The sequence below is a fragment of the Tympanuchus pallidicinctus genome, unplaced genomic scaffold, assembly GCF_026119805.1.
Source record: "Tympanuchus pallidicinctus isolate F22 unplaced genomic scaffold, pur_lepc_1.0 scaffold5, whole genome shotgun sequence".
NCBI classification, from domain to species: Eukaryota; Metazoa; Chordata; class Aves; order Galliformes; family Phasianidae; genus Tympanuchus; species Tympanuchus pallidicinctus.
In genome coordinates, this window is record NW_026294769.1 from 16931972 (window position 1) to 16947777 (window position 15806).

General features: G+C 35.8%; 1 protein-coding gene across 1 annotated transcript in view; it reads left to right on the plus strand.

Moving 5' to 3' along the window:
• Positions 1-15806, plus strand: part of GABBR2 (gamma-aminobutyric acid type B receptor subunit 2) — a 441895-nt gene that overhangs the window by 310550 nt on the left and 115539 nt on the right. The window contains exon 13 of the mRNA XM_052704312.1: positions 2446-2568. Within this exon, the coding sequence (XP_052560272.1) occupies positions 2446-2568 (123 nt within the window). The remainder of the gene's footprint in view (positions 1-2445; positions 2569-15806) is intronic.

A 15806-nucleotide genomic window follows, 5' to 3' on the forward strand; every position in this document is an offset into this window, starting at 1 on the left:
GAGTTGCTATGGTAGGTAACTTCTAGTTAGGGTAACGTGACCCTTGGTGCGCTGCTACAAATGAGTTTACAAGCTTATCATCCTTTCACATTACTCATAGGAGTATGTAAATCTGACTTAGCGTGTTGAATTAGCAGGGCAGCTGGAGTGTAAGGTTTTAAACGTGATGAATGATTGCTCCTTCACAGGTCATGTTCTTCCTTGTAAGGAAGGTGTTGTCTCTTAAATCTGTCCCAGAGAGGGAAATGGGCTGCCTCTCCCTCTGCCTGTAGTTCTGTGCATGAGAAGGGGGGTCACATTTCCAAAGGAACTCTGAGCAGTGGCTGAGGGAAGACTGGTTTCTCCTGCTCATAAGCCTTCTGTGGTGCTTTCTGATCAACAGCTTTGGTAAAAACACGTCTGAATTTACTAGGAGGGAACTGTTTTCAGGATCATAGATTTGGACTGAAGTAAACCAATTTCATCTAATCCAAATTCTGTTTGGACTTGACTGCCGGTAGTTTTCTCACTTAATCTCTGCTTAAATCTGGAGCAACATTTAGGTGTGATTCACCTATGTCCTGTTTAGAGCTATTGGATAGCTCCTACTGAATGCATAGACGTTTGTTTCAGAGGGTAATCTCAGTGATTAGCAGCCTTTATTTCAGTTTTGACTGCAACTTTGTTAAGAAGTGAATGGTCAGATGCAGTTGTGTTTTCCTAAAAAAGACAAGACAGAGAATCTTAATACCTGCTTTCCTTTTCCCACACTGAGAAAATACAGTGCAGTACTTACCACCTCCCTGCCAAAACACCTTTTTCTTGCAAAATTCTCATTGCCAGCCTGTTCAGCAGTGATACAAAATGTAATGAAAGTAATGTAATGCATCTTTATATCACCCTCCCTTTCAAGCACCTATCTCTGATGAGATGGACTTTTTGCCTCATTATTCATACAAACATGAAAAGCATCACTTTCTGATCATAATGATGATAGCTACATGGATGTAAATAAATGGTCTCAGGAAATGAAAATAATGCCTCAAGTCCTTAAAGTCATTCTGACTGCTAGCCTTATTTCTATATTTAATTTACTCAAGATGATTTACAGCATAACCCAGTAGTTTAATGGAGTAATGTACAATAGTGAAAAAACTTCTTTCCAAATGAAGAATGTATTGCACAAGATAATATGAAAAGCAAAATTTCTAAGGTTCCTTTCACATTATTTAAAATTGCATTTATTTTTATCCTTTCCTTAAGTTTAGTAGGAATTCAGTGCAAATATTCTAAGCAAGAGTGGTAGCCTTGTCTGTCATAAGATTATCTGACACTTATGGCCTTATTTCGAAATCCTACTGTGTTTATCAAATTGAATTGAAATTATTAAGGCTCTTAGACTTAATATTTTTGAATATTTTATTTGAATTAAACCAACTATGGAAAAATATGTGAGTTTGTCCATACAAAAACAATCTGGCAGTATGTTTTCAATATTGAATGACGATTAATTAGTATAAAAGTATACTCATTAAAAAACAGCAACAACAACAACAACAACAAACACAGAAACATAGGCACAAGAAAACTTACATAAAATCAATTTAAGCCAGATGTTTGGGACTTTTTGACAACTTTGCAACTGAAATAATGCACTTACAATGTATTTTATTTATGCAGCTATGTGTTTAAAAGTAATAGTAATAATATAGGGATTGCATGCAACTATACAAGACTGTAATACAAAACAGTTTGGACTTTTCTTGTTATTAAGATTTTTTTTTTTCTTTGTAAGCCTACAATTCATGCAGAATTAAAAACATGTTTAAATTGCATATGGTTAAGTGCCTCTCACTGTTGTAATGTAGAAAAAAAATGCGTCATCCCTGTCTACTACCTGGGTAACAGAGGGAAGAGTTTTTTATACACACACACACACAAACATGAAACATCTTGAACTTACCTTTTAGTACCTTGCAAACATATTTTCCTGATCCAACAAAGTTATGAGAAGATCTACACTGTAAATCATTATGAAAACTCTATCTCTGCTTGATTCCTACTGTTGTGAGAGATGTTGCAAATATTTTTCCACACTTGCATACATAAACAATACATATAATAAGCAATACATACATTGTCAATAGTGGATCTCTAAGATAGACATTTTTTAATTTCTCAAGTGTAAATCTTAATGCTGAACTTCAATATTAATATTTAAGAAATCTCCCAGTTTCTCTTTAGAAGTCTGAACACTCTTTTGATACTTCTAATAACCACAAAATGAACTAATATAATTTCTGTCTTCTTGCTTTCATCTTTTAGTATTTCTGAAATTTTCCCTATCCATTGCTAAAATACCTTTTTCTTGGCAGCCTTTTTCTCCCTGCGTAAAGCTGTACGGGTATCTATCCATGGCTCATGGGAATTTCCCCTTTTTTTCTTTTTTCTTTTTTGTCTCTCCAGATCATTAAAGACCAGAAGTTAATGGTGATAGTTGGAGGGATGCTACTCATTGATCTTTGCATCTTGATTTGCTGGCAGGTTGTGGATCCTTTAAGAAGGACAGTGGAAAAGTATAACATGGAGGTATGTCCTCAAGCCCAAGTAATACTTGTGTATCTACAGCTTTCTTTAGGAACCTGCTATATGCTGTAGTTTATATGAAAGCAAGTCATGCATCTGAGGGAAACAAAGGTTTTATTTTTATAAGCAAATAGCAATGAAACAACTGCAACCAAAAGAAATCCTATATGTGGTTTAAGGTGCTACTTTGCTGTCACATCTGAGAGTTTTTAGATGAAAGTGTTGTAAACACTGGAGACTACTCTGCTAAGGCTCACTGTTAGAGTCTGTTGCGATAAATAATAGATTATCAGAACACATTAGCAGATTTCAGTAAGCGCTCATACAAGATAAATGTAAAAGTCACTGCTTACAATGCAGTTACTACACTCTTTGTGAAGATGCTCAGGAATTATGTTAGCTACTGTTATATTTATTTTCAGTAATAGCATGTGCAAACACACATGCTGATTATTTCTATTCTAATTAAATTCCCAGAAAGGTCATGCTACAGATTTCAGTAGGGAGGAAATAATTGCTTAATGCCACATGTACAAATTTTCCAGCATTATGGTAGGTATCTAGTGGAGAATGGAATGGAATGGAATGGAATGGAATGGAATGGAATGGAATGGAATGGAATGGAATGGAACAATGGAGAATGGAATAGGCTTTCTGGACATGGAGGACCTGGTAGAAAGAACCATAGCAGCAGTGGTACAGAACCAAAAGAAAATGAAAGAAACATCATTTTATCTGTGTGCAGATTAGCTGTGTTTGAGAATTCATAAACCCCAGCATGGAAACTAGTAATATCTGAAAAGTAGATTATGTGAGGATAATCTGGAAGTGATAGTCCGTTCTCCAGTACTTGGCAATTGGTGAGATAAAGAACAATATTTTTCTCTTGGGGTGATAGTATTTGCAAGAAAAGATATAATGCTTTGTTCCATTGTTTTTACTTTGCTCCTACTTTTCAGTGTAATTCTGAAGTTTTATCAGGAAAAGATTTTACTTTTTATTTGAATATAACTTCTGAAAGATACCTTAGAATGATGTACCCTAAACTGCCATGCAAGCCTTTCAAGAAATCATTTTATAGACTGAAAAAGTTTCCACAATCATTCCCTAGAGTTTGAACTTGATTTTGATGAGACTCTCCAGCCATTTCTGATTGTCAATAAAAATGGAAAGTGTAACTAAAATGTATCTTGTGCAGACACTTGTGCCCTATATTTGCAGAGCTTGAAACAATAGCAGCATGTTGACAGGCCTGCTTATTTCACTACCTTCTAACTACATTGCAACTGAGGATATTTCAGTTATCACTGTAACTGTTTCACTGTGCATATAAAAGCAAACATGCTATTATGAATAATTACAAAATCTAACTTAAATAATGCTCATTTCAAAACTTGATTGATTTAGATGGACCAAACCAGCCCATCACTCATTGACAATTGAACTTTTTTTTTTTTACCCTGATCAAAGGGAAACCAAAACTGAAAGTCCTGATATCTAATCTTAGCAGAATCACAGGAGTGATTTTTTTTTTTTTTTTTTTTTTTTTTTTTTTTTTGTAGACAGCCACAATAACTGTGAAGCTGTCAAGCCTTAAATGCAGTATATTTGAAAAGTAATTGTAATTGCAGTTCTAAAAGCTTGCAGTTCAGATCTGAACTTACGAGTGTGTAACTTATACTGCTAAAAACTTAGTAGGTTTTTTCCATACTTGGCATTATGATCATGGGGTTGCACACCAGTGGCCTGAATAATTTTAAAGCTGGACCTCTCTGGGAACTGGGTAAGCCCATGCAAAATCTTTAAAACTCACATAAAAATGGGTAATGTGTGCATGAATCTAAGTTATATTTTAAATACTCAGCATAGAATTACCAAGATTCTCTGTTAGAAATCTCTGTTGTGACTGTAAACTTCTCATAATGCTTTCTTAAGCTAACGGACTTTTGGAGGGGAGAAATTAAAAGTAATATGCAAGAAAATGTTGTCATTAAAGTATTTTTACTTATTTGAATTATTATACATATCTAAGCAACGAGATTAACTGCAATTTATTTTCCTGAAGCAGGCCTTTCTAGGTCCCAGAAAGCCCTTACTTAAAAAAAAAAAAAAAAAAAAAAAAAGACAATTGTATTTGCATTTGTCATTTTCATTTTAGGGATTTTTTTACTGCATTCTGCAATAGTGAACTCTTTACTTGAGTAGTTTGTTGTGTGTTTGGAAAATACTTATCACATGGTAAATACTACTGGAGGCAAGTTTCTGTTTTATTTCTGAATTGAAAATGAAACATTTCTTATCTTACTTGTGTCTGAGAAACAATTTTAATGGCATGTTTTCTCTCAGTTAAAGTAGAACTAAGTAGTAGAGACTAAACTGAATGTAGACTCCAAAGTTCTGAGTGCTATCAGTCATTTTAGCTATGACCCATTTCTGTGCATCAAGGTATTTTGAGTGCTATTTTAATTATGAATACTCACTGACTTTCTTTGTAGAAGTTGTGTGTAAAGATTTAACACTTTCAGGTGGTCTTTATTAATTGTATTTTCCTAAATGGAAAGTATAAGTGAAAGTAACCAAACTGAGAAGTTTTAAATCAGTGTCCTTTGTTAGAAATTACTCACTAAATGGTTTATTTGAATCTCAACCAGCAAATTATCAAGTACTTCTTAAAACTCCAAATTCCTTTCTCTGAATTTGTGAAGTCAATCTATATTTTATATACTGTATAGTATATCTAATACTGAGTATATTTATATATAAATATACTATTTATATGTCTTAAAGCTGAAGATGAGCAGCCTATGTCTAAAAGTGTAAAGGAAAGTGAAAAGGCTTCTGTTGGAATGAATGGCAGTGGCAGGAGCAAGAAACAAACTGGGATGTTTGTCCATCAGTTTTCGGATTGGTCTCTGCAATCCAGACCCTAGACATCAGCTTTTCTTGAGAAACACACATTTACGAATGCTCTAAAAGACTCAATTAAAAGTTACAATGACTGAGACCTAAAGTATACAGATCCTCCAGCCATCAGTAGTTACTTGTATTTGATATATAAGCAAGAAAACTTTTTGCTTAAAACAGACTACAGAATGAAGAAGGGACAGCTTTAAAAGTTCTTGTAGCTGTACTCCAGTTTACTACAAAAGAATGGTAAGGTTCTTCCTACATAATCTATGTATAGAGTACTGTAGGCTTGATTCTCACAGAGTGCAAAAGCATTTTCTGACACAAAACGCTTCTCAGCTTCAAACAGCAGTGTGGAAAGGTGGTTTTTAACCGTAATGTTAACTGTGTTCATCTGTTGTTTTTTTTTTATTACATCCTCTGTAATGTTTTTCTTTTGCTAATGTTTCAGAAGAAACCAGTGAAGAGACCAGTCGCTGATTTTCTCATTTTCTTTCTAAGCTGTACTTGAAATTTGTGTTTATCTGCCCCATTGGCAGAGCCCTACTTTCTTTTTCAAATCATCTGATTTTTTTCTAGTTTCTTAAGAAATATTTATATGCAAAGGTGTTATGTGTGTGTCTATTTATTCCTGTTGCTCAATAAATTTAGAATCAGTCAAATTCAGATAGTTTTGACAGAGCAGTTACAGCTCTTAAGGACATAGCATTGCTACAGATATCATGGAAACAGTCACCTGTATGGAGGAAAGATTCTGATAGAATCTCCCTAAGGGGAGAGTTTCAGTGTGAGTTTACTCTTCTTTCTAAAGACAAACATGATATATGCTCTGCTGCTGAGGAGTGCTACTGTTAATTAGACACAGAGAATCCAACCACAAGACAAAAATATGTAATAAAACAACACTCATTTCATCTTCTCTCTGATGCACCTGCTTTGGAGTGAAACCACTGTCTGAAATAGCAAAACCTTTTATGAATCACTTCTCCCTGAGCACCAGGGACATTATAATTCAATTTCATACTTACTACAGTTCAGTAAGTCTTTGTGTAGACATGCAGAAATGCACACTTCTTACTCAGAGTACAGATTTCTAAGATGTGGGCACAGATTGAATCTCCGTGGCTGTAGAAGGTAACCATAATAATGTTAAACAAATAAGAACTAGGGGAGATATACCAGATTTTATAGTTCCCAAAAGTAAAATGGTCTTAGATCAGTGCTAGACTCATGAAAAAAACAATAATTTGCATGCCAGATGCCAGTATTTTTTGCAACATTTTAAATCTGTTTATCTGGGATAGCAGTGTTTTTGTTCCTTGATGTCTCAGTACTAGATATACAGTTGTCACTGTGATATTTTCTCCTATTCAACCATGTGATAACATATTATTTTAATATTCTGGAATCATATGGAATGTTTCTAGTACTTAAAGTTTCACACTGACTTTTCCTGAGATTGCTGTAGTAAAAAAAACATCAATATCAGGAAAGGTTGAGCAGGCCATGCCAGTAGTGGAATAGTGTTGCCTATTAAAGAAAACTTGAAGTAAAACCAGATTAACAAATTAATCAGTTCAGTGAGTGAGTTGGAATTCCCATGTATTCCAAGCACATGACAGTGTTATCAGCAACATGTAACAAGCCAACAAGTTAGAAGATCGGCTTTGACTGACATGCCTAGGGAGTCATAAATATTGCAAGAGGAAAAATATGCATATGGAAACTGGACAAGTGCCACATCAGAATGTGCTGCACAGTGAACTTATTTCAGGGCAGTTACTGCTTCACACTTCACCAGATTGGAGTAACCAACAAGAGGGAATTAACCCTTGATTTCATTCTGAATAGCATACGTAGTTGAAGTGTTGATAATTTATGAAGAGTTGATATTTGAAGGGCTATTCTGCAGCTACAAATAAAACATTCTTATCTTCAATAGCTTTGATGAAGCAACAACAGCCAACAAAATAAAGTAGAGTGGTACTCAACTTCAGAAAGGGATACAACATAACACTGAGGAAGCCTCTTAAAGAGACACTAAAGAGGACATCCTAGAGAACTGAATCTTTGCAAGTAGCCTAGACAGTATTAAAATACATATATTGGAGACACAAAGTGCATGCCACACATCAAATTGGACTTGAAAACAGAGAAACTCAGCATGATTGAACAGCAGGAAGATATCCTTTAAAAAAAATATATGAAGTTGTATCCAAATGAAGAAAATAGAAAGGATCATAAACTCTGGTAGGTTAAATGTAGAACACAGTAAAGAAAGGTTAAAGCAACTGGCAAAAGGCACAAAAATGAATAATAAATCTTTTATCTACATACTGGGAGCAGGAAGCTTGCCAGGAAATCTGAAGAGATAATGTTTGATCAGAATACTATGGCATTACTTGCAGAAAACAGAGTCAAGTAAAATTATTAAATGACTATTTTGCGCTTTTTTTTTTTTTTTTTTTTTTTGTTTGTTTGTTTTGTTTTTGTTTTTAATTGAAGAGCTTATGGAGATTTCTATGCTAGAATCCTTGTGATAAACTCACTGAAGAGTGATGAGCTGCTGGTAGGAACAAACTGTTTACAAATAAGGCACTAGAACTAGATTGTTTTCCAAAGCAGTTCAGAGGTACTAGTGAAATTACTGACAGCAGTACATAATCATAAGCTCAGAGCTGCTTTGATATCTGAGAGAAAAGTTGTAAATGTCTTGCCGTGTTTTCAAGGCAGACTGGAAACCTCATGGCTTTGAGCTAATGCTGTAACAGGCCAACTGATAAAAGTTATAGTCAAGGGTAGAATTAGAGATTAATGTACAACACTGAAGAAGAGTTGATATGGCACTTGTGGAGGAACATATGATTCAAAAACTGTGAAATCCTTTGAAGAAGCCAGCAAGCATGTGAACAGAAGCTGACACAGCCTGCTGGGTCTCCAGAAAGGACATGACAATTTCTTTCATCAAAGGCTCTTATGGAAATTAACTAGCCATGGAAAAAGAGAGAAACCTTCAAACAGGCATCAAATATTTTAGAACAAGAAAACAGAATTCAATAATACCTAAAAGTTATCTTTGGGGAAGGAGGGATGTAATTCCTTCAGGGATCTGCACTGGGACCTGCGTTCTTCAGTGGAAGAGGAAGTGAATAAATGACAAAAATTTTAGCTGTAATAGTAAAGTATTCCAGGTAGTAAAAAGACGGGCTGATTCTGAAGAACTCTGGAGGGACATTGCAAAACTCTGCTTTTGAACATAATATGTCTGGAAAAAGAAACTTATATAATGAGCTTGTAAGTGCTGTATAGGGAATAAACCAGTCCTATAGTTTCCATAAATAATGGTAGGTTCTGGTTAATTCAGTGCTATATTGGAGCAAGGAATTGGTGTTAGTAAATTCTATGAAAATGTACTGAGTAGCAATCAAAACCTGTAGTGCTAGGACTTTCTAGGGAGTATTTGGGGGAAAAAAAAATTATGCAACAAAGCAGAGAAAATCGTGTGATCTTATTAACTGGGTCTGGTTGGGACAGAGTTAAAATTCTTCATAGAAATAACCCTGTGGTGCTGTGTTTTGGATTTGTGTCTAAAAATGTTGATAGCACAGCAGTGTTTGGGCTAATGCTGAACAGCACTCACATAACCTCTTTTTACTGCACACACAGTGAATAGGATGGACGAGAGACTGGGAGGGGACAGCCAACACAGCTGATCCCAACTGGCCAAAGAGATATTCCTTACCTTATGTGCAACAGCATGCTAAGCAAGTCGTGCTTAGCAATAAAAACTGGGGTGGAGGAAGGAGTGCAGGAGTTGTCTTCCAGGGACTGGTTGTGCATTAGCCATCATGTGGGAGGTGCTGAGACATTGCCTTTGTATCACCATTTTTTCTGTGATTTGGTTGGTTGGTTTTTTTTTTTGTTTGGTAGAAATTTTCCACTTGTTTTTTTTTTTCCTCTTTTCCTCAGTTATTGAGCTGCCTTTATTTTGACTGATGAGCTTTCTTGCTTTTGCTCTTCCTATTTTCTCTCCTGTCCCACTGGGATTGTGAGTGAGCAAGTGGCTATGTGGGTGCTTGTCTGCTGGCTGGAGCCTGTTTTGGCCATTTGAAGAGCCTTAAACTAGCAAAAGTGGTTTGTCAGGACTCAGTCATTCATTAGCTGGAATAAATAGGTGCCGTACATCCTTTTGGCTGCAATTGCTTGGCTGATACTTCATTAGAGAAGGTACCAGCTTCCAGACCTTTGCTTCAATGTAATGTGAAATGGTCTTTTCTGATTACAGCTTAAGCAGCAATTTTAGACATTATTATCTCATTTTCTATGCAAAGTTTTACTGATATAGTGTTAGATAGGCTTTTAGATTTTGCTTTTAAGTACAGCTAGAGGAAACACACTTGTAGACTAGGTAAATTCAGTTCATTTTACATCTCATTGATTAAGACAGAATTTGTTTTAAGCCTGGCTTAAAACAACTAAATTGCCTGATTTTTTTTTTCAAAGTACTGATCGCAATGTTAGCTGGATTGAAGTAGCTGTGCAGATGCACAAAGATGTTTAAGATTTTCTCAATAAGTGCATATAAATGCAACAAGATTGAATGAGTAAATGTTGTGTCTGAGTATCTGATAGTTTTTTCTGTGTGCCTGCTCCAAGTCTAGTACATAAAGAAATGAAAATTCCAGGGATATTATTTGGGCTGCAGGTGAATTCAACAAAACATTTAATTCTAGAAGTAATTCAAGGTAGTAATGCCAGGCCACTGCTCAGTGAGAGTTGTGTGAATCTAGATTAGATGAGATGTAAGTAAAACTCAGAAATGAGTTCATGTATTACATTTGGAAGAAAAGAAAGGCTAAAAGCATGTACAAGGAGAGCATAATGCTTTATCCTGATTTTTAGGCCAGTAAACTAAGAGCAGAGGCCACCAAATAAAAAAACTTTCTTTCGGACAGCCTTTTTTTCATGTAGGATTGCATTGTTTGTGTGCTTTTAAGCAAAAAAAATGCATGAAGGCTGGTATTCAACTATATGGGCGTAGATCAGATAGCATTTTCATATGAAATTGTGCTTAAGTCCTATACTAGTAACCTGAGTTACTGAATTTTAATACCTTTACTTCACATTTTTACCATTTTTTTTCCCTTTCAATTCTTGTCTTCAGTCATGACTACTGTTACTGTAAGAACTGGAAAATATACTGCTGTGAAAGTATATACAGTGTAGAGCATGTGTGTGCATCTGTATGTACATGAGTAAAATGTGAGGATTGGTAAAGATGTCTGGTTCTAATTCACATGCTCAAGTAGAATTAAGCAGATTCTTCACTGAACTGAGACAATCATGTTCTTTTCTCTTTCTGCATATGTACATATGCACAAACAAATGTATTTAGAGGTGTTGTTTATACTGTGGTATTGGGCCACATTCAGTCAGCTAACAGCTGGCTTAGTAAGAACTTCGTCAAAACTAGATTATGAAATGAAGTATATAATTGGCTGAAATAGTTTCTGGAGGTGTTCAGCCTAATGCCAGTCAGAGCTCCTTAGTCAATTTTTTCTCTAAATATCAATGTGCCCATCTGTTTCCCCTACTATTTCTTAAATAAGTTTGATTTCTTTCCTTCCAGTTTGAAATATTACAGGCATTGGGAGCCAAATGTCTCCTAAAATATGTAGCCTGTTTTCAAGCCCTGTAGCTCACAGTGGGCAGCCCACCAGAAGTTGCTGAAACTGAGAAAGCTCACTTGCATCAGCTGGGGCCCACCAGTGACTGGCAGACATGCCAGTGAGGATGAAAATAAATGGCAATGGAAGTCAGCTGTAAACCTTCTGGTGGCCCAGAGGATCTAAAGGAGGTCCAAAGAAAGACTAAATATTAAAGAGCAAATGCTGGTTTACTTGTCTTTCTGATGTGACATCAGTTTCCAAGGGAACAGAACAAAACGTGAGGACTGAGAGCCAGCAACTGAGATTGACTCAGCTGGTGGCTAGTTCTACTTTTGTTGCCATGGAAACAAATATCAAATTCGCAAAAATAAAGAAATAAGGGTCAGTTCCAAAATGGCAGGATGAATGGCTGCTGCTTTATCTACTTAATAAAATGAGGCATGCTTTTGTTCATTCCCCTTCAGTAAGCAATTCTACTTCTGGCTCCATTATTTACTTACCAAGAAATATTGCTTACCAATCTTAGGAACGTAGGCTCCACTATCACACACCAGACTTGTAGTTCACATGTTTCAGCAGTTTTCTTGCAACATTTGCTGACACAAATGCTTTCAGATGTGGACACTAGAAGCATATTGTGCATGATAGAGAGTTCATCTGTCCCACTTATATTTTCACCTATGGTTCCCTAGTGGCTCAACTATGCGGTTTTATATACCTCACAATACTCTTTTGTACTTTTACTACTTGAATACTTTTGTTAATTCAATAAATGGCTGTTGTTCTTGACTTGCTAACTTGCAGTTCATTGCAATTGCTAACTATATTCTGCGTGAAGAACTTTTTTCAGTTTTGAAGAGGTTGCAGTATAGTTCATTGAATATACCTTTTTTTTTTTTGGGGGGGGGGGGGGGGGGAAGAAAAAGAATTGAATTTTTCCCATTTACTTTTGTTGTACCTTTCATTATTTCACATGTGTTCGCTATAGATCCTTATTTTTCTTTTTCTCTGTTTGGTAGACAGTTCCACTTTCATCTATCTTCCTTTCCTACAACATAGAAAATCTAAGGCACCCTTTTGGTTAGAATGATGAATATTGTGCATTTCAAAAGATCTATGCGATAGTGTTCTATCACATAGAATTATTATTCTATGTATTATGTAATATGTAATGAATAATGTATTATTCATCCTATTCCTTATGTTTTGTGTACTGTTTTTCACTGTTATTAAGCAAAATTTTGGATTTTGCTGTCAAATTTTTTCCTAGATCACTTCTGTGCATTAAGGCCCTTAGAAAATGTGTATGTAGTTCCATTGTTTTAAAGTAAAAATGACTTTACAGTTACTTCAGTTGATCTCTATTTGTTGTGATATTTCTCTCTCATCTTCATCACTTTCCTCACAAATCCTTGTAGTCAATTAACCTCAACAGTTTTGTCTGCACATTTACCTGCTAGTGCTGTTGAGCAATACTGACTTCAGAAGGAGAGTATGGCTCTTAGGGTGGAAGTGTTACTCTGGAATATGGAAGCATGACACTGGGTTCATTTGCGTATAGTTATTGTTACTCATGTTGTTGTAATGCAGTCATATTTGTAGCGTATCCTCACTTCAGGAGCACTTTGCTCTAGCTCTTCTTTTTCTAAGAACTCAACTACCGAAGGTGCTCAGTAGGTCCCATTCTTTTGTATTTGGCAATCCAGCATATGGTTCTTCTCTTGGGAGTTCGAGATATAATGTTCAATCTTAAGAGGAAAGACTATCTGAGGACAGGAAATCAGGTGGCACTATATAACACCAGTACAGTCATTATATAGACATGAATTAAAAGCACTCATTTACTGCTTTTGGTAGGAGCACTACTGAAACTGTAGTGTATGTTGTGAAACTACCAGTAAATGATTCATAGCCTAATTAGCTTTAAAAGCACCAGACATATCAAGTGACAGTGACGCCTGAGTGCTCATACAGAAGTCACTGTGATAGTTCCCTTTATCCTCTGATGATGATCAGTTTGTGGTAGATCCAGTGGCATTTCTTCACTTTAAACACTGAATACATTGTATACATTCATTCATACATAGACTAAATAGCCAAAATTGTACTGGTTTTATACTTCTTTAGAAGACTGCAAACTACTACAGAGTTACTAAAGGATTCCACTGATTCTTTTTGTTATTCAGCTCCTGACTACCAAATAGCAGCAATGCAGCTTTAGGATATTCAGCGTTCATTCAGCAGTGCCACATTTACAACAGTTTGGAAGCTCATCTCCTCACATGCTTTCCTTGTTCTTTCAGAGGTAAATCTCTCAGGAATCCTGGACACCTTTCTACCTGAACTGCATATTAAGTGTCAAGACTTAAAGGCATTATAATCCAGACAAGAACATGTTTTGCTATTTTGTCAGTGGCTTGAGTTTCTCTTAATATCAAAACTATGAAGAAAGACAGGGAAACTTCTAAAAGTCCAAAGCTTGATTAAGAAAAAATTTCAGAAATCTGCCTCAAGGAACTAATTGATCTTTCTCATTGCATTCTGTCCTGAGCAGTCAATGTTCAGCTCTTTCTAGCTCTGTAACATCTCTCCAGCTTTTATTGAGGTTCTTTTGGTTGCTTGGTTTTTTCATTTGTGTTTGTTTTTTGTTTTTTGTTTTTTTTTTCTTAGAAGCATGCACCACTGCACAAAGAAAGAGAGGTTTTAATGCTTATGTCAGGAAACAGATGCTGACACAGATGAAATAAAGCCTAATGAATTACTCCAAGAATATGCTGAGGCTGCAACAGAGGCCAATAAAATCCATCTGTCAATCTTCTCTGGCCTGATCAAGGCTTACCCCAAAATAGCTATTTAGGAGGACAAATTGTCCAATGTAATTAATGCTCCTTTGGGAGAAGAATATTCTTTTGTTCCTTCTGGTGTTTAATAGGCTGACACTGAAAAGACACACCCTGAGTATTCTGGTACTCCTTTAAAACTATGCCTTCAGTCACTGAGCTAATTGATGAAGAAGACCAATCTCCAGCATGTCTGGTTATAGTTAGTGTCTTTCCCCTTGGATGTCCTGAAACACATTACTGGTAGTGATGAGTGAGTCCTGCTGTCATTGGTGAGAGTCAGGCCATCAAGACCTTTATGAAATGCTAGACCATTCTCTCACCTAAAACAGATGCTCTGCCTTTGCACTGAAACTACCTCAGAACTTCTAAAACCTGATAAGTAGTGATGTAGCTTTGGTATAGAGGCAAAGTGCCATGTGGAGCATTTCTGTGCAGAGCAACACAGACACTTGGTGAACTGGTTAGACAGCATGGGCAAATGCACAGGCAATAAGCAGGTGATGCAGAAGGATGGAAACTAATCTGTGCAAAACAAATCTGATGCTTGTGGGGAGAGAACCTGAAGAAGCACTCCCAGGCACAAAGCCATCTTCTTTACATCTATGCCCTATAGTTCATCTCACTTCTGTGTTTAGTTCTCCCAGATTCTTCCCTATTGCTGAGCATTCTTACAGAGCAGCATCCATGAGACACCCTACACTGTATCTGTACTCAAAGGTTGAAGACCTCATCTCTGGAAAAACAATGAGGTTTTTAGTTATCTATACTCTGTAATCTGCAAAACACAAACATAATGTGTTTTGCTATGAAAATATGGATATTTTGAAAACTGTATTTAACAAAAAGCAACCCACTACTGTCAGCACAGAATACATATTGCAATTACTTTTGGCCATTCTCTGCATCGGTTTCCCATACATCCTTAAGGGAAGGCCTTTGGCTACCTTTGTTTTATGTGTGAAGACTGTTTACAGTTTCAGAGGGAACAGCTGTTTCTTCTCTGATTAACATACTCTCAAAAAATCAAATAGTTCATATGTAAGTGTGAAAAAGCTTTTTAGGGGGATCTGCCAAACGCTAGAATGAACACTTCTACAAAAATTGCATATTATCACAAATCTACTCACTCTTACAAAAGCGTGTTTGTTTCTAAATTAGCCTTCTCCAGCATAACTGTCCAGCAAAATATGTTTACACATGTTTTAGTATTCAAAACATCCTGCTGCATATTCTTCTCTCCCTTGAGAAAAAAGAACACACAATAAATGTTACGACATTATTAATGGTATCAGTTAGCATTAGCAATGAAATAGTTAATCACTGTGATCTGCAGATCATTGATAACTGCTGTTAGTTGGGTACTCAAGAGTGCTTGTGCCCAGTGATGTTGGCTTGTTTGTGGAAAGAGTCAATTAAGAAGCAAAACTTTTCCCAAGGACATATAATATTTGTTGTATCATTTTATTCCAATTCTTCTGAATCTCTGTGGAGTATTTAATTTCTGTTCCCTGAAAAGATTTTTTGGGGATTTTGACAGTATTGCCTCAAGAGAAAATTGTGATTCTTCTTTCTTCTGTCATCTTTTCTTCTTGCCTTAACTTCAAAAACATAATGGGCCCCATCTTCTGGTTTCAAATACATTTAAAATAACTCAGTGTCCTTTTCCAGCTATATGCTCTAAAAAACCTGTGTTAGCCATTTAATTTTTCTCATAATGTTATTTTTTCTCATATATATGTATGCATGTATTCGTGTATAAATATATATATATATACTCCATTAACTTCTCTATTTTGAGTATATTTAAAGGGATCTGTGATTT